The sequence below is a fragment of the Carcharodon carcharias genome, chromosome 18 (assembly GCF_017639515.1).
Source record: "Carcharodon carcharias isolate sCarCar2 chromosome 18, sCarCar2.pri, whole genome shotgun sequence".
Classification (NCBI taxonomy): Eukaryota; Metazoa; Chordata; class Chondrichthyes; order Lamniformes; family Lamnidae; genus Carcharodon; species Carcharodon carcharias.
The window spans coordinates 72088044-72114590 of record NC_054484.1 but is presented as its reverse complement, the minus strand read 5'-3'; the positions used below and the strand labels follow the sequence as shown (position 1 = coordinate 72114590).

The following is a 26547-nucleotide window of genomic DNA, read 5'->3' as shown; positions in this document are numbered from 1 at the left end:
AAACTCTCTGCCCTTTACACTACCACTATCCCAGTCTGTATTTGGAAAATTAAAGTCCCCCATTATAAGTACTCCATTGTTCCTTTACATCCTTCCCACTAATCGGTGGCCCATAGACTACACCAAGCAATGTATTTGCACCTTTTTCATTCCTAAGCTCCAGCCAAATAGATTCTGTCCTAGACATCCTCTCTCTGCAGCACCACTACACCTTCCCCTTTTTTTCCTTTCCTATCTTTCCTAAACACCTTGTATGGAGGCATTTTTAACATCCAGTCTAGCCCTGCTTTGAACCAGGCCTCTGTTATAGCCAGAACATCATATTTCCACATGGCAATCTGTAAATTACCAGTCTTATTTACCACACTCCGTGCATTCATATAAATGCACAGATTTAGACTCTATTACTTTCTGCTTTACTCTGACCCCAACTATTAACTTATTATTCCCTACTCAAGCGCTATTTATCTCTCCAAGTGTTCTATGCCCCTTGGTATTCCAATCTAATATTATCTCCTGGTTCCCACACCCCTGCTGAGTTAACTTAAACACTCCCCAACACCACTAGCAAAACACCCTGCAAGGAACTCTGTCCTGGCTCTGTTCAGGTGTAAACCATCCCGCCTGGACAGGTCCCATCTCTCCCAGAGCGATTCCCAATGCCTAAAAAAATCTGAAGCCGGCCCTCCTGCACCAACTTTCCAACTATACATTCACCTGTGTTATCTTCCTATTTCTGTACTCACTTGCACGTGTGGCACTGTGAGTAATCTGAAGAATACCACTATTGAGGTCCTGCTTACTAATTTTCTAACTAGCTCCCTAAATTCAGACTGCAGGACCACATCTTTCTTTCTACCTATTTCATTGGTACTGATGTGGACCATGACTGCTGGCTATTTAACTTCCCCCCTCAGGGTGCTCTGCAGCCACTCAGTGACATCTTGACCCTGACACCAGGGAGTCAATACACTATCCTGGATTCATGTCTGTTGCCACAGAAATTCCTATCTATCCCCCTAACTATGGAACCACTTATCACATTTGCTCTTCCAGACTTCCTTGTGCCCTCCTACAAAGCTGAGCCACCCATGGTGTCATGGATTTGGCTCTGGCTGCACTCTACAAATGGACCATCACTCTCATCAGTATTCAGAACTGAATACTGGTTGGAGAGTGGGATGCACTCAGGGGATGCCTGCTCTACCTGCCTGTTCTTTTTTGACTGTCTGGTAGTCACCCCTTCCCTCTTTCCCTGCATGTTCTCAAGCTGTGGGTGACCACATCTATAAACATGCTATCCACATAAGACTCAACTTCATGAATGCTCTGCATTGACACCAACTGCTGCTCAAGCTCCATAACCCAAAGCTCATTTTATATTGTCTCTCCATGTTCTTCCTACCAAAAATGAATCACTTTATGAATCAATTTCTCTGCATTGAACTTCATCTGTCACCCGTCTGCCCATTCCAATTTGGTCCATGTCTTTTTCAGGTTCAACAATATCCTCTTCACACTTCACAGTGCTTCCAAGTTTTGTATCAACCACAAATTTTGAAATTGTGCCCTGAGCACCAAGGTCTATGTCATTAATATACCAGAAAAAGCAAGGATCCCAACACTGACCTCTGGGGAACATTACTACAAACCTGCCTCCAGTCCGAAAAACTTCCACTAACCACTACTCCCTGTTTCCAGTCACTCAGCCAATTTCGTGTCCACCTTGCGCCTTTGGGCAGCCATTTGTAAAAGATGCTTAGGGTGAAGCTGGGCGCCGTGCAGCGGGATCTCGAGCCTTTCAGGTTTTGTAAATGTTGGACTGCAGGGCAGCTGGGATCTGGAGCCGCCGTCAATAAATGCATGGGTGGAAACTTCCATTTATGTGTCGAAACTTTCGTCAAAGATGCGCATGGCTAAAACAAAAACCACTAGGAAGGAATCAAAGCGAGCCCAAGTACAGAGGGATGAGACAGACTAAGCTGCAGGGAGATAAAGCGTGTTGGGGCGAAGATTAGCAATAACAGCAGTAAAGTCAGAGGAGGAGCTACACGCTGGGATCAGGATGACGATTCTAGAGGAGGAGCTGCGCGCTGATGCCCCAGTGATCATCCCAGAGGCGGAGCTGAATCAGTGGGACCTCTCAGAGGCTTATAGCCGACCGCGGCCCGTACCGCCGCGACTCGATTGAGTATTGACACCGAGGACGGAGCTTCAGCTGTGGCGGCAACATGACAAGCGAAAAATGTGACGTGATTATCATCGGCGGCGGCATCTCAGGTCAGTCTCAACTTGACTCAATTCACTTTGCTGTAAAAGCCGTTAGATAGATAAGAGAAAGACTGCAAACAACCCCATTGAAATGAAGTGTAAAATGAGAGTGAAAGGAATTGCAGTCCCCCGTATGCACTAATTTCATCTTTCATGTGTTGCCAATATTGAAAGTCAATATAGAGGTTTTATTGTGAAGGGTGAAATTAAGATCGGGGCTGAACTGCTGTTGAACTTCCTCCTGAAAGCCTTCGCCGGAGAAGTGTGAAATTCGGCCAGAAGCCGATGGTCTGCGGATCCAGCATCTTCCTGCGGTATAGAGATAGCTTTTACAATTCAGCAGGTTTTGTTTTTGATCTTCCTAATATGGTCATGATGACTAGTGTTTTTATATAGACTGCACGCTAATAAATAGCGATCGACAAACTGATGACACTTTTATGTAAACATTCATTGTGAGAGATCTGCGGCCAGTAGTGCTCCTTCTTGATAGATTTTTAACTCATTGTTAACACCGGGTCTGTATAGTGTTTTTATTAGTTCTGTGCTTTATAATGCGGGCCTTTTGTGTAGTGGTTGTGAAATAAATGTTAAATTATTTCTGAGCTTTTGTCACTTTACGTTCGCGCTAAACCGCAATACCAATATTAACTTTAATACCAAAGATGTAATTTATCAATATTCAATTTGTTTTTTTTAACCGCACATGCTTGTAAATTACGTCGAATTGATCCCCTGTATTGTGGTATTCAGTGGCGGGAGGAGTTGGGGACGAATGGGCTAATTGCTGAGTTGCCTTTTTTGAACCAGTTAATTTGGTTTCACTGAAGAGTTGGAGATAACTTTCACAATCAACAGGTCGTCGAAAACAAAATCTAGTAGTGTAAATAGAACCGAGCAATGTTTGCTACTAAATATGGTTAGCAAGAAAATGTTACCCCGTGACTTAGCTTCTGATATCAGAACTACACAAACGAATGCACCTTTCCAAATGTACTCCATGTGTGTAACTGCCTTATGACAATGCATTCATAATTTGAGTTAGAGTGGCGCAAGTATTTATTTTTCTGACTTCAGAAATGTTTTCATAGGATCGAACCCAAACAAATCTTCAATTAACACAGGTCACCTTCTGTTCCCTTAAACAATATGGAGTGATATGAGTCACAATGAGTTGCTCCTCAAAAGTTCTTTCAATCCTTAAAATGAGCACTGCAATTCAGTTGGAAGTTCTGGAGCTACATGATTGAAAAATGCAATGGCTGCAGAATGAAGGCAGACTTTCTCAGTTTAGTTCATCACAGCAAATTTAGTTATGTGTCCTTACTATTGGAGTATCAATGTGTAGGGGATTAAGATAAAAGCAAAATACTGCAGCTGCTGGAAGCCTGAAATAAAAACGAAGTGCTGGAAGAACTCAGCAGGTTTGGCAGCATCTGTGTGAGAGAGAGAGAAACAGAGTTAACGTTTCAAGTCCGTATGATTGGCGGACTCAAAATGTTAACTCTGACCCTCTCCACAGATGCTGCCAAACCTGCTGAGTTTTTCCAGCATTTTCTGTTATATTTTATATTATTATTAATATCATTATTGTGTAGGGGATTGAGTGTGAATTTCTGTCCGTGATGGAGCCCGAGAGCCCTCTAGAGTCATGTGACTCCTGGAAATTATGCTACTTTGGATTAATTTGCAAGTCCTTCCCTCCAGATTGGTTTACTGTGTAGTGGAGGACAGACAGATGGCGCATGCCTCCCAACAGTGAGAAAATGTAAGCCTGATTTTTCTTCTAGATAAGAAATGGGAGAATATCTTGATTTAAAAATGCTTGTAGGTTTATTTTTTTCTAAATGCTCCCTTATAATGCTCAAGGCTATCTCAGAGCAGTCTATAGTGTATTATGATGTAAAACAAGTGAATAGGACACTCAATGGCGTGCACACCTCTGCCATGCTGTGTTAACTCAGCATTACAATTATTACAATTCCACACCTTTTCCTTGTCAGGTTGATGCTGTGTAACTACAAAGCTGAAAAACAAAATCTCTTTATTCAGAGTTTCCACCTCACTGAGGAGACTTCAGGGCAATCTGTGTCCAACAACTTGTTCTGAAAACTGTACATATTTTGACAGCTGTGACAAATTCCACCACAGCAGCTGAGACAATCCACAACATTCTAAATAAAACAAACTACAACATTCTTTTAAAAAAAACTGTAAATTCGCCCTATCTCCCAATGTTAACAGATCCTTTTCAAAAGTTTCCAGGATCGGATCTGGAACTGAGTCTTCACCAAAAACTAATTGGTCCTTCCTTGGGCCATACCTATATACGTATCAAGTTCTGTTGAAATCCGCCCATGCGTTTGGGATATATTTGCATTCCACATGGAACGATGAAGTTAATATTTTCTCAGCTTAACTTCTAGCCTGATTTAACACCCATTGGCTTTGGTTGTCTTCTTTACATGAGCTGCAGACTGCCAGAGCCCAAACTGCAATTAAACAGCCTTTGGAGAAAACACCTGGATAAATGAACTTCCCATTTGCCAGAGCTTCTCTCCATGACAACGTGGCATGTTTTGGATGCCCTCAAATAGGGATAATTAAACTCAATTAACCTAGCTTAAATTCTTATGTGATCAGAAGAAATAAATGGGTTTTACAACCTTCCCAGTTTGCATCTTGCTTATGAACTCCCGTTTGATTCTGGGATCAATATAAATAATTTTATACTGCTAATGAATGTTCACAAAGTCTGGAGAAAGGACAAATCAATCCTTATGTTTGTAATGTTTTTCTCAGCTTTCTTTTATCTGGAAATTCCATACATAATGTAAATCATTTATTGAACTAAGTGGAGATTCTTTGGCTACACCTAAGGTTTAAGAATGGATCATCCATTGTTTAAGTGTTGACACCCCTCTCTGGCTTTGCAAGAGGAATACAGATTAACTTTTTAAGTGTAATTAACTTCAACCTTGTTTGAATTACATCTAAATACAATGGTTGCTTATCAGTTTCTTAGCCAGATGCCATAGAGCAGCGCAGAGTTCAAAGCGAGCCCATAAAGCAGTGCTTGAGTTCAGCGCAAGCCCATAAAGCAGTGCTTGAGTTTTAGAGCCCATAAGGCTGTGCAGAGTTCAGCGAGAGCCCATTGAGCAGTTCAGAGAAAGTTCACTCAGCTCACACCTGGGATGAAGGGCTTATCCTATGAAGAAAGGTTGAACAAGTTGGGCCTATACCCATTGGAGTTTTGAAGAGTGAGAGGTGATCTTATTGAAACATATAAGATCCTGAGGGGACTTGATGGGGTAGGTACCAGGAGGATGTTGACTCTAACTAGGGGACACAGTTTAAGAATAAGAGATCTCTTTAAGACTGAGATGACGAGAATTTTTTTTTTTCTCAGAGGGTCTTTAGTCTGTGGAATTCTCATCCCCAGAGGCTAGGTCATTGAATTCAAAACTAAGTTCAATAGATGTTTGATAGAAAAGGGAGTCAAGGGTAATTGGGGGGGGAGGGGGAGGACTGGAAAGTGGAATTAAGACCACAACCAGCTCAGCCATGATCTTATTGAATGGTGGAGCAGGCTTGAAGGGCTGAATGGCCTACTCCTGCTCCTAAGTCCTATGTGCCCATTTATCTACATTTAACCTTCATCCATCTTCTTTCTTTAAAACCAGGCTTGCCAGAGGAACCTTAGTAAAACTTATTCTGATTCTTAAGGAAAAAGAAATAGCTTGTACCTTCTCTGCTTAATCCCACACCAAGCCAAATTTCCCCCATGCTGCCCTTTGCCTTATCTCTGAACCTGTATCCTGCACTCTAATTTTTCTTTTATCTCCCCTCATGTCCCAGCTGAGCTCAATTTGTGCATAACCCACCTCCTGCTCTCTTGACTTCGTTCCCAGTAAACAACTGACCACCTAATTTCCATTCTTCAACCTCAAGTTAACTGACATTGCAAATGGTGGGAGATGGGGGAGGACTCATCCAACCATGACAGCAAGTCGAGGTTGCAATCAGCAGAAGGTTTGCTTGAGGGATTGGCATAAACACCTCTGCTCCACCTGGGCCAGAAGCATTTTATGATAAGCACTTATCTGCGTGATCCAGCTGTTCCCATCTCCACTTTGCTGCTGAGTTTTGGAAACCCAGCTGGTTAGTGTTAAATTTTAATCTGGCTCCCAATTGCACAAATCTGAATATTATGACATTTGTCACATACAAACTATGCTTGCATGAAGCAGATCTGTGTCAGGAAATAATGAAACTGGCAACTTGACAAGTTGCTGTTCCTGCTGGACATCACTGAAAGCCATTCATGGTCATTTACCCTTCCTTTATTTATTGGTAATCCGCCAAATGAGTTCTTAAAATATGATGCACGGATCATACACTGGATGCATCTAGAAACTACGGTATTCTAAGGAGAATATGCGTTTTAAACATAAGCAGTTTGCCCAGCAGTGAGTTCTTGTCAGTCAAACCCTTTTAAATTATACATGAAATAGGAGAGCAACTATGGAAATAATGTGGGAAATAAGGCAAAAGGTAATTGTGCCTTAAGTTTAAAGCTGGAGGTAGTACAATGAACCAAGATAAATAGAAAACAAGGAAAGAGGTTAAGAAATTGGTGAAGAACTAAAATAAAAAATGAAGTTAGGGTAATGAACAACATCAGACATTTCGATAAGCATATAGGTTTGAAAAATATGGTGAGGTCACGGTGGGGGTGGCGGGGGTGAGGGGGAGAGGGCGGGTGAGAATGTGGCAGGGGCAGGACTGTGGTAGTTGCTACTTGCAGTGTTTATTAATTATTGGAAGCTGGGAACAAACAAAAAGGGCTAAGTCTGGAGGTTGTGCCAATTAATTTAAGATCCCAGAGGTGACATGATATCTAGTAGATATTAAAGATACTAAATTACTAATTTTCTTTGACAATGGTGGAATTTACAGGCAGTCTTCCCAACACAAAATGAGTTTTCTGGGGCTGGAGCTCTAAAATAAAATAGAAATTTCAGATAAGACTGGTTGAGGAAAATAAAGGAAAGTCAATCACAAAACTTGATACAAAAGTACTTGAAGAAATACCTTGTGAAATTGGTCATGTTTTGTCCAATATCTTTTAGGGATCTTTGAGAAACAGGAGTAGTGCCAAGGATTCAAAAGCAGCTAGTATAACATAATTTTTTTTAAGGGGGACAGGAATGATCTTGGGAAATACAGGCCTGTGACCCTAATATTTGTTAGTAAAATAATTAATTACAAGGCACCCTGATTGAGAAGAAGAACATGTTCAGTGGATATGATGTGAACCGTAGAGGAGTCAAAATGGGGCTGTGCAAAGTTCTTGCCTGATGGAACAAACTGATGGAGTTCTTTGAAAAATTACAGACCTTGTTAACAGTAGTATTTTTGCAAATGTACTATATTTAGCATATGCAAAGCTTTTAATACTCTGCTACATAAAGTAGTCATCCCACAAAGCATGAAGTAAGGAGACCATAATCTGAGGTAGGTTGAGAAGTTGTTAAACCAGGGAAAGCAAACAGTGGTTTTTAAACTCAGCTATGTGGGCGCGGGGGTTGGGGGGTGCGAGGGGGAGAGGGCGGGTGCGGGAATGCAGCAGGGGCAGGACTGTGGTAGTTGCTACTTGCAGTGTTTATTCATTATTGGAAGCTGGGAACAAACAACACAGGCAAAGTTTGGAGATTGTGCCAATTAATTTTGGACAAAGGCCTCAAACAATATAAAATATAGAGAGTACAAATCTAACAGTAAATAAACAAATGAGATTAGAGGTTATAAAAAGAATAAAAGGATAAAACTAAAGGCTCTGTATCTGAATGCACAATGCATTCGAAACAAAACAGATTAACTGAGAGCGCACATAGAAATAAATAATTATGATTTGATAGCCATTACAGAGACATGACTACAGGAGGGCATGGATTGGGACCTGAATACTAAAGGTTTAGGATATTTAGGAAGGACACAAAGTGAGGAAAAGGTGGAGGGGTGGCTCTGGTAGCTAATGATGGTATTAACACAATAGAGAGGGATGACCTAAGTTCAGGAAACCAGGATATGGAAATGGTTTGGGGAGAGATGAGAAACGGCAAAGGCACTTGCGGGAATCATGTATGGCCCCCCTAATAGTAACCACATGGTACGATGGAGCATAAGGGAAGAAATAATGGGAGCTTTTTAGAAAGGCACGGTGATAATCATGGGAGATTTTAATCTACAAATAGACTTGAAAAGTCAAATGGGCAAAGGTAGCCTGGATGAGGAACTCATTGAATGTTTCTGGAACATTTTCTGGACCCAACCAGAGAGCAGGCTATACTAGACCTGGTATTGTGCAACGAGGTAGGATGAATTAATGACCTCCTATTGAAGGTGCCCTTAGGTAGCAGTGACCATAATGTGATTGAATTTTACATTCAGTTTGAGGGAGAGAGGACTGGTCCAAGACTTTGTTTTAAAAGTTAAATAAGGGCAATTATGAGGGCATGAAAGCAGAGCTGACTAAAGTGCATTGGAAAATTAGATTAAGAGATAGGTCAATAGAGATACAGTGGCAAACATTTAAGGGGATATTTTGTAATGCACAGAATAGATACATTTCAATGAGTAAGAAAAAGCCCAAGGGATGGACACACCATCCCTGGTTAACTAGAAAGGTTAAAGATAGTATCAAACTTAAAGAATAAGTGCATAATTGTGCAAAGAGAGGTGGAAGGTCAGAAGATTGGGCAAAATAAAATGAACAGCAAATAATGACTAAAAGATTAATAAGGAGGGAAGAATTAGAGTACAAGAGAAAGCTAGCATGAAATATAAAAACAGATAGTAAGAGTTTCTATAAATATTTTTAAAAGAAGTAAGTTAACAAAGTGAGTGTTGGTCGTATAGAAAGTGAACCTGGAGAATTGATAATGGGGAAAAACGGAAATGACAGATGAATTGAATTTTGCATCAGTCTTCACAAGTAACATTCCAGAAGCAGCTATAAATCAGGAAATGGAAGGGAGGGAGGAACTCAGGAAAATTACAATCACCAGAGAAGTGGCACTGAGTAAACTGTTGGAGCTATGGGCTGACAAGTGCCAGGGTCATGATGGGCTTCATCCTAGGGTCTTAAAATAAGTGACTAGTGAGATAGTAGATGCATTGGTTTTAATTTTCGAAACTCCCTAGATTCGGGTAAGGTCCCATTAGATTGGAAGATAGCAAATGTTAAATCCATTATTCAAAAAGGGAGGGAGACAGAAAGCCGGAAACTACAGGCGAGTTAGCTTAACATCTGTCATATGGAAAATGTTAGAAGCTATTATTAATGAAGGAGGGCACTTGGATAAGTTCAAGGTAATGAGGCAGAGTCAACATGGTTTTGTGAAAGGGAAATCATGGAGTTCTTTGAGGAAGTAACATGTGCTGTGGATAAAGGGGAACCGCTGGGAATGCTGTACTTAGGCTTCCAGAAGGCACTGATAAAATGCCGCATCAAAGGTTATTGTGGAAAATAAGTGCTCATGGTATGAGGGTAACATATTGGCATGGATAGGAAATTGGCTGGAACTTAAAACAATTACAATCACCAGGGAAATGGTACTGGGAAAATTATTAGAACTAAAATCTAACAGGTCCCTAGGTCCTGATGGACTTCATCCTAGGGTCTTAAAAGGATTGGCTGCTGAAATAGTTGATGTATTGGTTTCCATTTTCCAAAATTACTGAGATTCTGAAAAGACCCCATCAGATTGGAAAGTAATGAATGTGACTCCTCTAATCTTAAGGAAGAGGTAGAAAGATTCTTGACTAACAAGGGAGTAAAAGGATATTGGGGGTAGGCGGGAATGTGGAGTTGAGGCCACCATCAGGTCAGCCATGACCTTATTGAATGGCAGAGCAGGCACAAATGGCCTTCCCCTGCTCCTGATTTGTATGTTTGCTGTATTATATACTTTTTTTTCAATTTGATACTATTTTTAACTAGCCACAGATGTTGCGTCTCTCTCTTAGTCTTTTTTTCTCACTGGAATGTATCTTTTCTGAGTGTTCCGAAATATCTCCTCAAATTTCTGCTGCTGCATCTGTACTGACCTTACCTCTTTACCTAATTTCCCAGTCCACTTTAGTCACCTCTGCTTCATACCCTCATAATTGCCCTTATTTAAGTTTAAAACACCAATATTAGATCCACTATTCTCTCCCTCAAACTGAATGCAAAATTCAATCATATGATGATCACTGCGGACTAAGGGTGCCTTCACTGAGGTCGTTAATTAATCCTGTCTCATTACACATTACCAGACCTAGGAGAGCCTGCTATAAATGTGCTGCACTAAGAAACCGTCCTGAAAACATTCCATGAACTCATCATTCAGGCTAATTTTGCCAATTTGATTAATCCAATCCAAATGTAGATTGAAATCACCCATTATTATTGCCGTTCCTTTCTCACAAGCTCCCATTATTTCTTCCTGTATACCCCGCCCTACAGTGTGGTTACTATTAGGGGGCCAATAAACCACTCCCACACGTGACTTATTACCTTTACTATTTCTCATCTCTACCTAAGCTGATTCTACATGATTTCAGAAACTAAGGTCATCTCTCTCTATTGTACTAATTAACGGAACTACCCCACCACCTTTTCATAGCTCCCTGTCCATTTATGCTTGAATATTCAGGTCTCAGTCTTTGTCATCTTGCAGCCATGGCTATCAGATCATATATATTTTATTTCTATTTGTGCTGTCAACTTATTTGTTTTGTTACAAATGCTATTTTATAAGGCTAGAGGTTTCAAAATAATAAAAATACAGAACTAGACAGAACTAATGGCTCTTTTTATTATTGTTGAAACCTCTAGCCTTATTTGCTGGTGCATTCATAAGTTTGCACTCCTTATCTCTTCCTGCCACACTCTATCATTTCCTTTATTGCTATCTTGCTCTCTTGCCTTGCCTTCACTATTTAATTTATCATATCTTCGCAAACTTGATCCCTTGCGACCACCCCCCCACCACTATTTAGTTTAAAGCTCCAGATTTTGCCCCAGCTCCATGACTCACCAGAACACTGGTCTCAGCGTGGTTCAGATGAAGACTGTCCCAATGGTACAGCTCGCATTTTCCCCAGTATTGATGCCAGTGCCCCATGAATCCCAACTCATTTCTTTCACACCAATATTTGAGCCATGCATTGGGTCCAGAAGGCTGTAGAATACTGAGTTGAAAAATGAGGTTGGCAAGAAGATTATAATAATGTCTATAATGTTATAGGAAATTATTTTAAAATAGAATTTAGTGGTATATGTGCGTGTGTGTCTTAATTGGATTAAAGCCAGCTGGTCAAGAGGCTTTGATGTATAGAAGTGAAGTAAGTTTGAAATGGTAATTAGATAAACATAGGGAAATAGAAGGTGAGGTATAAAGGAGGCCTTTGGATATCATGCACTGGAACGTGCACATTACCTTTGTTTTTGCCATTTGCACTCTGTCTTATCCCTTTATGCTGCTGGCCCTCCGAGGAGCTGTCTGCTTTCTTTGGCAAGGCCCCATCATTGGCTGCCATCTGGCTTTGCTGTTGGTACCAGACACCTTGGGCACAATTTCCCAGCCGGTGAACGAGGGGCAGGGCTTGCTCATCAACACGCAAAATAACGCAGGATGACATTGGGTGGAACTCCCAACGTCACCCCATCTCATTTCAATTTTCAGGTCGGTGGGGGCTCAGCTGAATCAGCTGTGCACCCACCAACTTGTCAACGGTCAATTGAGGCCATTTGACAAACTCATTAAATCATTAATGGACCTGCCTGTCCAACCTTAAGGTTGGACGGGCAAGCCGGGAGCCCTGGCGGGCTTCAGAGAAAGCATGAAACCTCACCAACAGGCGGGATGAGGTTTCACGTAGGTTTTTAAAAAATTAATTAAAGTTTAACTAAAAGTGATGGACATGTCCCAACTCCTGTGACAGTGTCACATGAGGGGACACGTCAGGGAAATTTTATGTTTCTATTTTTAGCATTTTTACATTTGGAGCCAATCTCCCTGAGGCAGCACTTAGCCACAAGACGATGAATGCGCTCTTTCGTGTGCATGCGTGAAAGAGTGCACTCTCGGCTCAGGGAAACCCCCCAGCCTGCACAGGGAACTCGTAGTGCTTCCTGCTGGATGTCACACTGGGTGGGCCTTAATTGGCCCGCCCATATAAAATAGTGCCGCACCCCAACCGGGGGCACCGATCGGAGCCGTGCCTCCACACGCCCGCTCCTGAACTTCCCCCCAATAGGGAAAATTTTGCCCCTTGAATTGGGTGCTGAGTTCATTTCCTGCCCACTTACGGCATTAAATTCTCCATAGCCTCTCAGCAGCACAGATGAAAAGCAGACCCAGAACTCAACCTGACCCAGCTTTGAAAAATCTGGTGCATTAACTCTAATTCTGTGTTCTGGTTTGGTTCTGTATAACACTGATGTATCTCTTAAGGGATTTTACTTTTAGAGCTATAATATTGCATTTGGAAATATAAACAGAAAAAATGTCTAAATAGGTTTTAAACCATTTATATCATTTCTGTGATGATTTCCCTTAAAAAGCCCTGGCCCTGAAGTTCCTAAGAATAGACATCCATCTGTCCATCTCAGGAGATGACGGACTGTGCCCGGGGTGTTTGTCACTTCTGGATTGAACATCATGGGGAGAATTTTCTCCCCATTGGGGGGGGGGGGGGTGGGGGGGGGTGGTTTTGACGGGCGCGCGCGCAGGTGGGCGCATTGCCCAATCACCGTCCGCAATCGGCTACATGCCACCATTTTACATGGGCGGGCCAATTAAGGCCCACCCAGCGTGACGCGCACCCGGAAGCACTGAGCGCTTTCTGTGCGGGCGGGGGGAGGAGGCTGAGTTGGGGCCTGCGCTCTTTCACACGTGCGCGAAAAAGCGCAGAAATCTCCCTGAGGCACAGAGCTGTCTCAGAGAGATTAGCTTGAGTAAGAAAACTTTAAATAAAGAAAAAAAATTACTCAGCATGTCCCTGCATGTGACAGTGTCACATGAGCTGAGAATGGCAATGAATTTTAATTAAAAATGTTATTAGATTTATAAATACTTCATGAAATCTCATCCCGCCCATGGATAAGGTTTCATGAGTTCTTCGCCTGCCCCCTGCCAACCTTAAGGTTGGGTGGGCAGCTCCGTTAATTCTTTTAATTAGTTTTTAAATGGCCTTAATAGGCCTTTGACAGTTTGACGGGCTGCAGCTGATTCTGGTGCGCGCCCACCGAACTGAAGATTGGAATGACGCGCGGTGACATCAGGATGCACGCCTGACATCACTGCGCGTCATTTTACACATCAGCGAGCGGGGCCCGCCCCTGTGTGCCGACCAGAAGGTTCAGGCCCATATGTTGTGGCTGTAGAGGCTGACTCATGAAAGACTAGTCTCTTCTGGTGCTAATTTCAGCATCAAGGGACTGGTTGCTGGTGATTGTTGATCCAAAGTATGTGAAGCTGTCTATGTCCTCCAGAATTAGGTTGTTGATGTTGGTGGAAGGTGGAGTCTCTACATCTTGGCCCATAACTTGGGTCCTCCTGTTGCTAATTGTCAGTCCAAACTTCTTGCAGGCTTGGTAGAAGAGCAAGCTGTTGAAAATGAACTTCAGTATGGGTGCCATGTGGGTTCAGCAGCAAACAGCAACTCAAGGACTAGCACTTTGGCCTTGATGGAGAGTCTTGCAAAATTGAACCGCTTGCTGTCAGCTCTGGTAGAAGATGGACACCTTCTTTGGGTAGCCAAAAGCATACAATAGCAGCATGGAGAAGAATATGCCAAGGTGAGTTGGTGCCAGGGTGTAGCCAGCTTTACCCCGCTGCTAGTCTTGAAAGCATCTGATGTTGCTCCATTGTAACTGTCAGAACTGTGCATGTTTTCATGAAAAAAAGAAATAATGCCCAAGAGTCCAGGAGGGAAGCCTATTTTCTGCAGCAGTTTGAAGAGTCCATCTCTGATGAGAGTGAAGGCTGTGATGAGGTCTATAAAGTCACTGTAGAGCGGTCTGTGCTGTTGTGGCCCTCTTCTGCAACTGCTGAAGTGAGAAAATCTTGTTGACTGTCAATCTGCCAGCTGTGAAACCACAATGATACTCGGGATAGACATGTAATGCCAGGATCTGTAATCTGGTCAAAGCAAGGCGAGCATTCTTCTGATCTTTTTTCCTATATGCAGTGAGTGCAGAGTCATAGATGGCGTCACGCAGGTGATCCCACTTTGATACCTCACTCACACCTTGGGTGTTGCCCAAAAGAGCCCAATCAAGGATATTGAGGAACTCCTGTGTTCTTTCTGGGTCAGTGGTATGGCGTGTTGATTGGAGAATTACCTTTCTTCTTGAATTGTATAGATCCCTTGGCTGAAGCCTGACCTTGCTACAAATGAGGGAGTGGTCAGTCATAGTCAGTGCTGTGATAGCTGTGAGTGATGAAGACACTGTTGAAGGTGGTATGCCTGGTGATGGCAAGGTATAGCTGATGGCAGTAGCATGATCTAAGATGTCTCTATGGCATTTTATGGCATGATTTGGTTTGGAAGTAGCTGTTTGTCAGAGTCCATGATAGCAGCATAGCTCCAGCAACTCTGTCCATTGTCATTCATCTTGCCAATTCCCTGGTACATCATGCACGTTGTGGAAGAGTGGAAAGAATAGAAAAGATGATTTCCACCTAGGGGACAATAAATTTGGGATGTAACATATTTTCACACAATTTCTGCCCCCTTTCTAAATTTTAGTAGGGGAACTGCGGGCTAATCTTCTATCAAAGAGTTAGGGAGCTGTTCTTGGGTTTCTGCACACAATCTTACCATTTGAACTGAGAACTAGTGTGGCTCAGAAACACCAGCCCTAAAAGTTATTGATCTTTGATGATATTGATTGCCTTTTGAAATGTTGCATTTGGATCCAGATGGTCTCTTCTATTTGACCCTTCCCGGGCTCGGGAGTCCCCCACATCTGGGTGCTGTTCCAACATCTGTCAGACAATCTGAGCAGGCATGATAGATATAAAAGAGCAAGTTTGTAGAGAAATTAGAGAGTGATGCAAAAACAAAACAGTAGTGCTGATTAGAGACTTAAACAATATAAACTGGGATTGTATTAATGTTAGGGGCAGAAAGGGGGAAGAGTTTCTGAAGTATGTTCAGAAAGATATGATGAACCTTTGTAAAACACTGATTCAGCTTCACCTTGAATATTGTGTCCAATTCTGGGAACCACGCTTGAGGAAGGATCCGAAGGCTTTAGAAAGGGTGCAGACAAGTGTTACGAGAATGGTTCCAGGGATGTGAGATTTCAGCTACGTAGATAGATTGGACAACTAGAGGATATATTTAAGGTGAATGTCAAAAGAACGAAATGGCGACATGAGGGAAAACTTTATTACATAGCAACTTGCCTGAGAATGTGTTGGAAGCAGGTTCAATCGTGGCTTTCAAAAAGGAATCGAATAAAGTGAAAATTTGCAGGACCACAGGGAAAAGGTGAGGTAACTGAGTTGCTCTTGTACAGAGCTGGCACAGACACAGTGGGCTGAATGACTTGCTTCTATGCTGTAATCATTCAGGCAAACAATACTGCCCTTTTGGGTTCTGTGGCCACATCAGTGACCAGATACCATGAAGTTGTCTTTAACCAATTTCAGGGTCAGTGTGTATAGTATCCTCTATTGAAAGAAGATTTGAGAAATCGGAGTATACTAAGGCAATTTCTCCAACTATATCATTTTTCTGTGATTTGTGTAATTACTCAAAGAATAATTGGGTTACAGTCATTTAATCTTTCAGTATGGATGTTGTTATGCATTAGTCATATTCAGAATTAGCACCCATTTTAATTGCTGCTTTTATGGGGGTGGGGGAGGGAGAAGAGAGATGAAAGACAAATAACATCCCTTTAGTGTCATATAAAAAATGGCTTGCATTGATATTGTGCCTCATCACATCCCTACAAATGTCTCAAAGGGTGTATTTTCAAGCAGTCAATTTATCTTGGGATTTAGAAGGCCCTTAAATCTATAGTTTGTAATGTGAGGAATTATGCAGGTTTTTTTTTGTTTTTAACAATATTGTGACAACTGTTTAAATTCTCCATTTCAGCAGGTTATGCTAGAGACCAGCTAATACAGTGGTGGCCACGAATCAAATGGAGGACCTTCTTTTCTGAATGGTTTAGATACTTTGATCAAATCCTAGGTTTGCAGCTATCAAATACTTTTACAGTCCCAGAAAACCTGCAAGCTTAAAAACAGCCTTGAATCTGTGATGGGTGAAAAAATGTAATTACACTGCAAGTGCAATGGTTTTGTAAGTATTTTAAACTGTAGGTACAACCAAATTTTACTTTGCTTGTATAGGAAGGAAGGAAAAAAACAAAAGCAGATGTAAGCTTATTTCTAGGTGACTTGTTGCCAGCTTTACCCTGCCAGAAAATGTAGATTGTGGTGCATTTTGCAGTACTTTACAGTACCCATTTATTTCCTGATTCACTGCCCCTCTCAAATGAAAGCCCAGACCTCCTGAATAGGTACACTATAATGAATAAATGAGTAACACTGAACAAAAAACACTTAAAATAATAAAAGTAATTAAAATTGAATCACGCTAGCTGTTGTTTCTATCTCATCGTCACTGCTGCAGAAACACTCATTGATGTCTCTATTATACCTAGACTTGAGTTCTTTAACCTTTTCCTTTACAGCCCCTTAAGCACAAACTTCAGTTCATTTAAAATTCTATTGGCTGCATCCTATCCTCCTGCATTCCTTATCTAACTGTATCAGCATAACTCTCTATTGTCTTCCCCCTCATGTGCTTATCTAACCTCCCTTTAACTGCATCTTTACTGTTCACCTCAAACGCTTCCTGTGATAATGAGTTCCACATTTTCATTTATTCTTTCACAGAAAGCGGACATCACTAGTTAGGCCAGCATTTATTACCTATCCCTAATTGTCCTTGAGAAGGTGGCAGTCAGCTGCCTCCTTGAACCGCTGCAGTCCATGTAGTGCTTGTACACCCACAGTGCTCTTAGGGAGGGAGTTCTAGGATTTTGACCCAGCGACAATGAAGGAATGGAGATATAGTTCCAAGTCAGGATGGTCAGTATCTGCTGCTCATGTCCTTCCAGTTGGTACAGGTCACAGGTTTGGTTCTGATGAAGGGCCATACAGACTTGAAACGTCAACTGTATCGCTCTCCGCAGATGCTATCAGACCTGCTGAGTTTTTCCAGGTATTTTTGTTTTTTGTTCTAGATTTTCAGCATCCGCAGTATTTTGCTTTTATCACAGGTTTGGAAGGTGTTGTCGAAGGAGCCTTGGTGAGTTGCTGCAGTGTATCTTATAGATAGCATACATTGCTGCCACTGTGCATCAGTGGTAGAGGGAGTGAATAGTTGAAGGTAAAGAATACTCCCTTTCCTTGTTAGTCCTCCCAAATGCATCACCTCACACTTTTCATGATTAAATTCCAGTTGCTACTGTTCTACCCATCTGACCCCAGTCCGTCTATATCATCCTGTAGTCTAAGGCTTTCGCCCTTGCTGTTTACCACACCAATTTTCATGTCATTTGTGAACTTACTAATCATACCTCCAACATTCATGTCTAGATCATTAATGTACATGATAAACAGCAAGGGACCCAGCACTGAACCCTGCAGTATGCCACTGGACACAGGCTTCCAGTCACAAAAACAACCTTTGACCATCACCCTCTGACTCCTGCCACTTAGCCAATTTTGGATCCAAATTGTCTTGGATCCTATGGACTCTTACCTTTTTGCTCAGTTTCTCATGCGAAACCTTGTCAAAAGCGTTACTGAAGTCCATGTAGACCACATCAGTTGCACTGCCCTCATCTACAGTCCTAGTCACTTCCTCAAAAAATTAAATCAAATTTGTTAGACATGATCTCCCCCTGACAAAGCCATGCTGACTATCCCTGATTAATCCTTGCTCCTCCAAGTGGAGATTAATTCTATCCCTCAGAATTTTTTTCCAAAGTTTCCCTACCACTGATGTTAGACTCACTGACCTACTGTTCCCTGGTTTATCCCTACCACCCTTCTTGAATAATGGTACCGCATTAGCTGTCCTCCAGTCCTCTGGCACCTCTCCTGTGGCCAGAGAGGATTCGAAAATTAATGTCAGGGCCCCTGCAATCTCCTCCCTTACCTCCCACAGCAGCCTGGGATACATCTCATCTGGGCCCTGGGGATTTATGTACTTTTAAGCCCGCTAAAACTGCTAATACTTCTTCCCTCTCAATGCTAATTTGTTCAAGTATATCACAGTCCCCCTCCCTGATTCCTATACCTACATCATCCTTCTCTAAATCAAATACAAATGCAAAGTACTCATTTAAAATTTCACCTACGTCTTCTGGTTCCTCACACAGATTGCCACTTTGGTCCCTAATGGGCCAAACTTTTTCCCTGATTATCCTCTTGCCCCAAATATACTTATAAAACGCCTTTGGATTTTCCTTTATTTTATCCGCCAGTGATTTTTCATATGCCCTCTTTGCTCTCCTAATTTTTTTAAGTAAACTCCTGCACTTTCTATACTCCTCTAGGGCTTCTGGTCTTTTGTGTCCTCGGTATCTACCATAAGCTCCCTTTTTTTCCCTTATCCAATCCTGTACATTTGACATCCAGGGTTTTCTGAGCTTGTTGGTTCCACCCTTCACCTTTATGAGAACATGTTGGCCCTACATTCTCACTATTTCCTTTTTAAATGATTCCCACTGCTTTCCTACAAGTCGTTGCTCCCAGTCCACTTTGGCCAGACCCTGTCTTGTCGTATTAAAATCGGCCTTTCCCCCAGTTCAGAACCTTTATTTCCAGTCCATCTTTTCCTCTTCCATAACTACCTTAAATCTTACTGAGTTATGAGACCACACTTTCTATGTGCTGGCTTAAAAAGTTCTCCTGGATATATTTTAAGAATTCTGCCCCCTCTAAGCCCTTCACACTTTGTCTATCCCAGTTAATATCGGGGAGGTTGAAATTTCTTACAATTATTACCCTATTATTTTTACACTTCTCTGAGATTTGCCTACATATCTGCCCTTCCTAACTGTTTGGGGGTCTTTTGTACACTCCCAGAAATGTGATTGCCTCCTTTTTGTTTTTACGTTCTACCCATTTGGCTTCATTTGAGGAACCTTCTAAGATAACATTCCTCTCTTTTGCAGTAATTGACTCCTTGATCAATATTGCGACCCCACCACCTCCTTTTACAACAACACCCCCCCCCCCCCCCCGCTCAACTCACCTGCACCCTGGAATATTAAGCTGCCAGTCCCGCCCGTCCCTCAACCATGTCTCCGTGATAGCAATGATATCATATTCCCAAGCGTTAATCAACACCCTCAACTCAACTTGACACGCTCCCTTGTACCTTAATTTGACTATGCACGCTCTGCCTTCCGGACTAACTTGTTTTTTTTTTGCTTCCATACATGTCTGTGCATCACTCCCTACTATACCTCCACTCCATATCCCATCCCAACACAGGGTGTTGATTAGTGCATGGGGATATGATATCATTGCTAGGAATGTCTAAGACTTCCCACATACTGCAGGCCGTGCAACACATGGGACTGAACTCCCCTGCCATACCTTTAGTTGCAATATTCTTATCCTAAGTTTAAGCCAAGTAGAAAATTATTTATGTTTCTTTTTAAAAAAATAGAACTCTTAGCTTTCCTAATGTAGCTTTAAAGTGGAGAAAAATAACTTACCCACTACCTACCAATCAGCTCTCTGCTTTGTGCTGATATCACTTTCGTCAGCCTTTTTGAAATCTGGCGGGGTTCCTGTTGGGATTAGCTGCTGCTCTGACTGGCTCGACCTGGGCTTCAACCTTCAGGCTTTTATTGAGAAGCTCTGCTGGCGCTGTTCACCTTCAGGTTCGCCCTGCTCCCGCTGCTACTCCAACTGGCTGCAGAAGGTATTCCACCCAGGTGGAAGGTATTCCATCACATTCTTGACTTGTGCATTGTAGATGGTAGACAGGCTTTGAGTTGAGTTGCTCACTGCAGAATTCCCAATCTCTGACCTGCTCTTGTAGCTACAGTATTTATATGGCTAGTCCAGTTCAGTTTCTGGTCAGTGGTAACCCCCAGGATTCTCTCTTGTTGGAGATGGACATTGCCTGAAACTTGTGTGGTATGAATGTTACTTGCCGCTTATCAACCCAAACCTGAATATTGTCCAGATCTTGGTGCATATGGGCATCTATTGCTTCAGTATCTGAGGAGTTGAATGGTGCTGAACATGTGTAATCATTAGTGTACATCCCCACTTTTGTCCATGGAGGGAAGTTCATTGATGAAGCAGCTCAAGATGGTTGGGTTGTGACACTATTCTGAGGAATTCCTGCAGTGATGTCCTGGGACTGAGATGATTGAGCTCCAACAATCACAACCATCTTCCTTTGTGTTCAGTATGTCTCCAGCCAGTGGAGTGTTTTCCCTTTTATTCCCATTGACTCCAGTTTTACTAGGACTCCTTGATGCTACATTCTGTCAAATGCTGCCTTGATGTCAAAGACAGTCACTCCCACCTCACCCCTCTTGAGTTCATCTCTTTTGTACATGTTTGAATCAAGGCTGTAATGATCTCAGGAGCTGAGTGACCCTGGTGGAATCCAAACTGAGCACTGGTGAGCAGGTTATTGCTGAGTAAGTGCCCTTTGATAGCACTGTCGATGACAGCTTCCATCACCTGGCTGATGATCGAAAGTAGAATGATGGGGAGGTAATTAGCCGGGTTGGATTTGTCCTGCTTCTTATGGACAAATCTCATCATTCTGGGTAAATTTCGTTTCTTCTGAATTGCCTATTTGATTTCTTGTTGACTAATTTACATTCTCCAGCACTTCCCAGAGGTGGAAGCAGTCTCTCTCTGTCTATTCTATTCTATTATAACCTTTCATAATTCCTAAAAAGACCTCCAAAGGTCCTCCTTTAGCCTTCTCTTTTCAAGAGAAAAGTGGCCCAGCCTGTTCATCCTCACCTGATACAATACCAGAAATGTGGGTATACCTCTTTTTTGCACAGTCTCTAATGCCTCTATTTTTGTAATATGGAGAGCAGAAATTTATGCAGTACGTACTCCAGGTGTAGTCTGACCAAGGTTTGATACAAGTTTATCATCATTCATTTACTGTTAAGTTTATAATTCAGAGAAAAATCCTTACTGCTTGATTTTTGTTTTGTTTATGACCTTGTTAACATATGTTACTACTTTTAGTGATTTGTGCATTTGTACTCCCAGATCTCTTTCCCCCTCTACAGCATTTAGATTCTGTTTTTTAAGTAATATGCAACCTCATTGTTTTTGTTGCCGTGGATAGGTACTGGAGATGCATTGAGTATGCTGTCTCATGATTGGTCTTGGGGAGATATATGGAGTAAACTGTCCCAGGGTCAATGCTGGGGTGTTATGCGGAATGGATTGTCCCAGGGATTTGTGGCTGGGGCGATGTACTGAGTAGTTAGTCCAGGGATCAGGAATGGGAAGATATATCAAATATAGCATCCCAGGGAGCGGTGCTGGGGTCATGCACTGAGGGGAGTGCCCCATGGAACTGTGCTGGGAGGTGCGCTGAGCAGAGTGTTCCATAGAAACATAGAAAATAGGAACAGGAGTAGGTAATAGGGTCCTTTTGAGCCTACTCTGCCATTCAATGTGATCATGGCTGATCCTCTCTCTCAATGCCATACTGCTGTGCTCTCCCATACCCCTTAATGTCTTCAGAGTCCAGAAATCTATCTATTTCCTTCTTAAGTATATTCAGTGACTTGGCTTCCATAGCTTTCTGTGGTAGAGCATTCCATAGGTTCACCATCCTCTGAGTGAAGAGGTTTCTCCTCATCTCAGTCCTAAATGGCCTACCCTGTATCCTGAGACTGTGACCTCTTGTTCTAGACCACCCCCGCTAGCCAGAGGAACATCATCCTTGCATTTAGTCTGTTCATCCCTGTCAGAATTTTATGTTTCAATGAGATCTCCACACATTCTTCTAAACTCCAATGAATACAGGCCTAGTTGGCCCAATCTCTCCTCATGACAATCCTGTCATCCCTGGAATCAGTCTGGTGAATCTTCGCCGCAGACCCCCTTTGGCAAGTTTTTCCTTTCTTAGGTAAAGAGACCAAAACTGCACACAATACTCCAGCTGTGGTCTCACCAAGGCCCTGTACAGCTGCTGTAAGACATCCTTGCTCGTGTACTCAAGTCCTCTCGCAATGAAAGCCAACATACCATTCTTAACTGCTTGCTGCACCTGCATGTTTGCTTTCAGTGATCGGTGTACAAGGACATCCAGGTCCCTTTGCACATCGACATTTCCCAATCTATCACCGTTTAAGTAATACTTTGCCCATTCTGTTTTTCCTACTAAAGTGGAAATCTTTATCCACGTTTTATACTGCATCTGCCATGAATTTGCCCACTCACTCAACCTGTCTAAATCACCTTAAAGTCTCTTAATGTCCACTGGTTTTTGCTTATCTATTCTGTTGGTTACGTTTTTAAAGAACTCCATGTTTGTCAAACATGATTTCCTTTTCATAAATCCATGCTGACTTTGCTTCATCCCATTGATATTTTCTAAGTGTCCTGTTATCACATCCTTTATAATAGACTCTAGCATTTTCCTCACTACTGATGTTAGGATAACTGGTTTGCAATTTGCTGTTTTTCCCTCACTCCTTTTTAAAATAGTGGGGTTACATTTGCCACCCTCCAATCTGCTGGGACTGTTCCAGAATCTATAGAATTTTGGAAGACGACAACCAGCGCATCCACTATTTCCATTGCTACCTCCATTAGTAACCTAGGATGTAGCTTATTGGGTCCTGGGGATTTATCAGCTTTCAGTTCCATTAATTTCTCCAGCACTAATGTTTTAGTAATACTAATTTCCTTCAATTCTCCCTTTTCACTAGACCTTGGCTCCCTTATATTTCTGGCAAGTTATTTGTGCCTTCCTCTGGGAAGACAGAACTAAAGTAGTTGTTTAATTGCTCTGCCGTTTCCTTGTTCTCTGTTATAAATTCTCCTGTTTCGGACTGTAAGGGACCTACATTTGAACAGTCAGCTTTTATGTTCCTTGCAAGTTTACTCTCATGTTCTATTTTTGTCCTCTTAATCAATCTTTTGGTGCTCCTTTGCTGAATTCTAAACTGCTCACAATCCTCAGGTTCTTTTTCTAGCAACTATATGGCCTGAATTTTTCAGGCAGCGGACGGGGGCAGTAGCTGAGCAATCGGCTCTGCAACGCCATTTTACGCGGGCGAGCAATTAAGGTCCACCCAGCATAAGACAGGAGCCATGGTGCTCAGCACTACCTGTGTGGGCGGGGGGGAGGATAGAGAGTCGGGCCAGTGCTGTTTCGCGCATACGCACAAAAGAGCGCTTCAATCTCCCTGAGGCATGTAAATATTGTAAATTATTGTAAATAATGAATAAATGCTTTAAAAATTTATTTAAACAGGTCCCCTCATGTGACTGTCAAATAAGATGGGACAGGTGTTTATATTTATGAAAATTAAAAAAAAATAATAAAAGCTTTAGGAAACCTCATCCCACTTGTGGATGAGGCTTCCTAAAAAACGCGAAGGCTGCTTGACCTTAAGGTTGGAAGGGCAACGTTAACAATTACCTTGATTAGTTCCTTAATAAACTGTTTACATATTGGCGGGCGCGCAGCCAACTCCGGTACACACCTGCCGAATGAAACATCACAACTCAGCGTGTTGACCCCGGAACACACGCCTGACGTCATTGCGCGTTATTTTACGTGTTGGCTGTCGGGCCTGCCCCCGCAAGCCGACTGGAAAATCCTGCTGAATATGACTCCTCTTTGGATCTAGTACTATCCTTAATTTTTTTTATTAACCACAGTTGGGTTGCTTTTCCAGTTGTGTTTTTGCACCAGAAAGGAAATACACTTGTTGCAATGCATACATTTGTTCCTTAAATATTAGCTATTGTCTATCCACCATCATGCCTTCTAAAGAAGTTCCCTAATCTATCTTAGCCAACTCACGCCTCACACCTTCATAGTTTCTGTTTAGATTTAGGACCCTAGTTTCAGATTGGACGACTTCATTTTCCATCTTAATGAAGAATTCTATCAAGTTATGGTCACTGTTCCCGAAAGGCACAACATGACTATTAATTAAACTCTTCTCATTGCACAATACCAAATCCAGGATAGTCTGTTCCCTAGTCAGTTCCTCGACATACTGGTTTAAGAAAACCATCTTGTACATACGCCAGGAATTCATTCACCACAATATTATTGCTAATTTGGTTTGCCCAGTCTATATGTAGATTAAAGTCACCCATGATTCCTGTAGCACCCTTGTTACATGCATCTCTAATTTCCTGTTTGATGCTGTCCCCTACCTTTTCACTACTGTTTGGAGGCCTACAGACAACTCCCATTAATGTTTTCCATCCTTTTTTGCTTCTTAGCTCCACACAGACTGATTCTACATCTAGATTCCAGAGAGTGGTGCTGGGCCATGCACTGAGTGGAGTATCCCAAGGAGTGGTGCTGGGGCCATGCACTGTGTGCAGTGTCCCAGGGAGCAGTGCTGGGAGAGGTGTGAGTGTAAAGTGACTTCCATCCGAAACTGTTGTTCTTAATTTTTTCCCCAATATGTGATACCTGGTAAGTAATTCACAGAGAGAATACCCAGCTGCAGATAGGGAACTGCTGATCACAGTCTTATAGTTTTTGATTCTTTCTAATTTGCTCTGAATTTTGTATAACATTCTGCATCTTGCAAAATGTTCAGTTACTAAGCCCCTACCATCATTCTCCCTTTCTAGTCAAATAATGGATAGAGTTCCTTATCATTACTGTGCGCAGATTGTATTTGTGCTGAAGACTAGGCAGTTGTGTTCAACACTAGGTAAAATACTATGACTGCAACATTGGACTTCATATCACTGTTGGTTTGGTGCTATGACTGCTAATTTGCCTCCAATGTGATGTCTGTGGCATGCACACACACTTTTGTGGATACCATCATGGTGAGGACATTACTACAGGTGCAACAAGTATTGTTTGCTGGAAGTATCCAGAGTAGGCAGATCAGGCGATAAGCAGAGTTTAATAAAAACAGAATTACCTGGAAAAACTCAGCTGGTCTGGCAGCATCGGCGGAGAAGAAAAGAGTTGACTTTTCGAGTCCTCATGACCCTTTGACAGAACTTGAGTGAGTCCAAGAAAGGGGTGAAATATAAGCTGGTTTAATGTGTGTGTTGGGGGGTGGGGGTGGGGCGGTGTGTTGTGGTGGGGGGGGGGTTTGGGTGGGGGGAGAGAGAGAGAAGTGGAGGGGGTTGGTGTGGTTGTAGGGACAAACAAGCAGTGATAGAAGCAGATTATCAAAAGATGTCACAAACAACAGAACAAAAGAACACATAGGTGTTAAAGTTGGTGATATTATCTAAACGAATGTTTAATGTTGATTTGATGCCAGTGCTGCCATTTTGGAGCACACTGCTCCAGGTAATGTCCTATCTTCAACATTCACAGTTGTACACCCATGCTCTTTAAAGGGATCATCAATTATTTTCAGGTTAGTTGCTGATTACTTCTACTGGCTGTTGGTGGTTTACAGAGTTATTGAAAGTTGCTGAAGTCTGCAGGAATTAGCATGGTCCACGCTGAAGGACTTTGTCCTGTCTTCAAGGAATCTACATAAAGCACTTTCTCCTGGACATGAATGTAGTGGTAGGACGACAGCAGGACTTAAAGGATGAGCAAGGTGACACTGAGAAGACAAGCTGCTGGAAGAGGGAGGAGTATGGGGCAAAGGACTCTTAACAGGAGCACATATCCACCCAGAGTGTTGAGGAAGCAATCCCCAACCTGTTCCTCAGCGAGGAACAGTGTATGAGACATCCCTGCCTCACTAAGGAGGGTCCTCACTGCCGCAGCAGCGTGAAAACAGCATTGCCAGTGACTCTGAAGGTGAACATGGTCTTGAACCTTTATGCCTCTGGTTCTTTCCAAGCAATATCTGCACTATCTCCTAACTTGCCATCCACTATTGCATAAAGGAGGCCATTGTGGCACTGTATTCCAAGAGATCTGAATGTATTTCATTTTTTCTTGCCAGTGAACAGCAAGAAGAGTGAGAACTGCAGGCTTCCTAATGATGAAGGGTATTCATTGTATGTT

The 26547-nt window shown here is 42.3% G+C and overlaps 1 protein-coding gene across 2 annotated transcripts in view; it reads left to right on the top strand.

Moving 5' to 3' along the window:
• Positions 1-2126: 2126 nt before the first annotated feature.
• The window catches only part of mao (monoamine oxidase), a 384518-nt gene continuing 360097 nt past the window's right edge, over positions 2127-26547 (top strand). For both annotated transcript variants that reach the window (XM_041211760.1, XM_041211761.1), the window contains exon 1: positions 2127-2280. In XM_041211760.1, the coding sequence (XP_041067694.1) occupies positions 2232-2280 (49 nt within the window). In that variant the 5' untranslated portion in view covers positions 2127-2231. The remainder of the gene's footprint in view (positions 2281-26547) is intronic.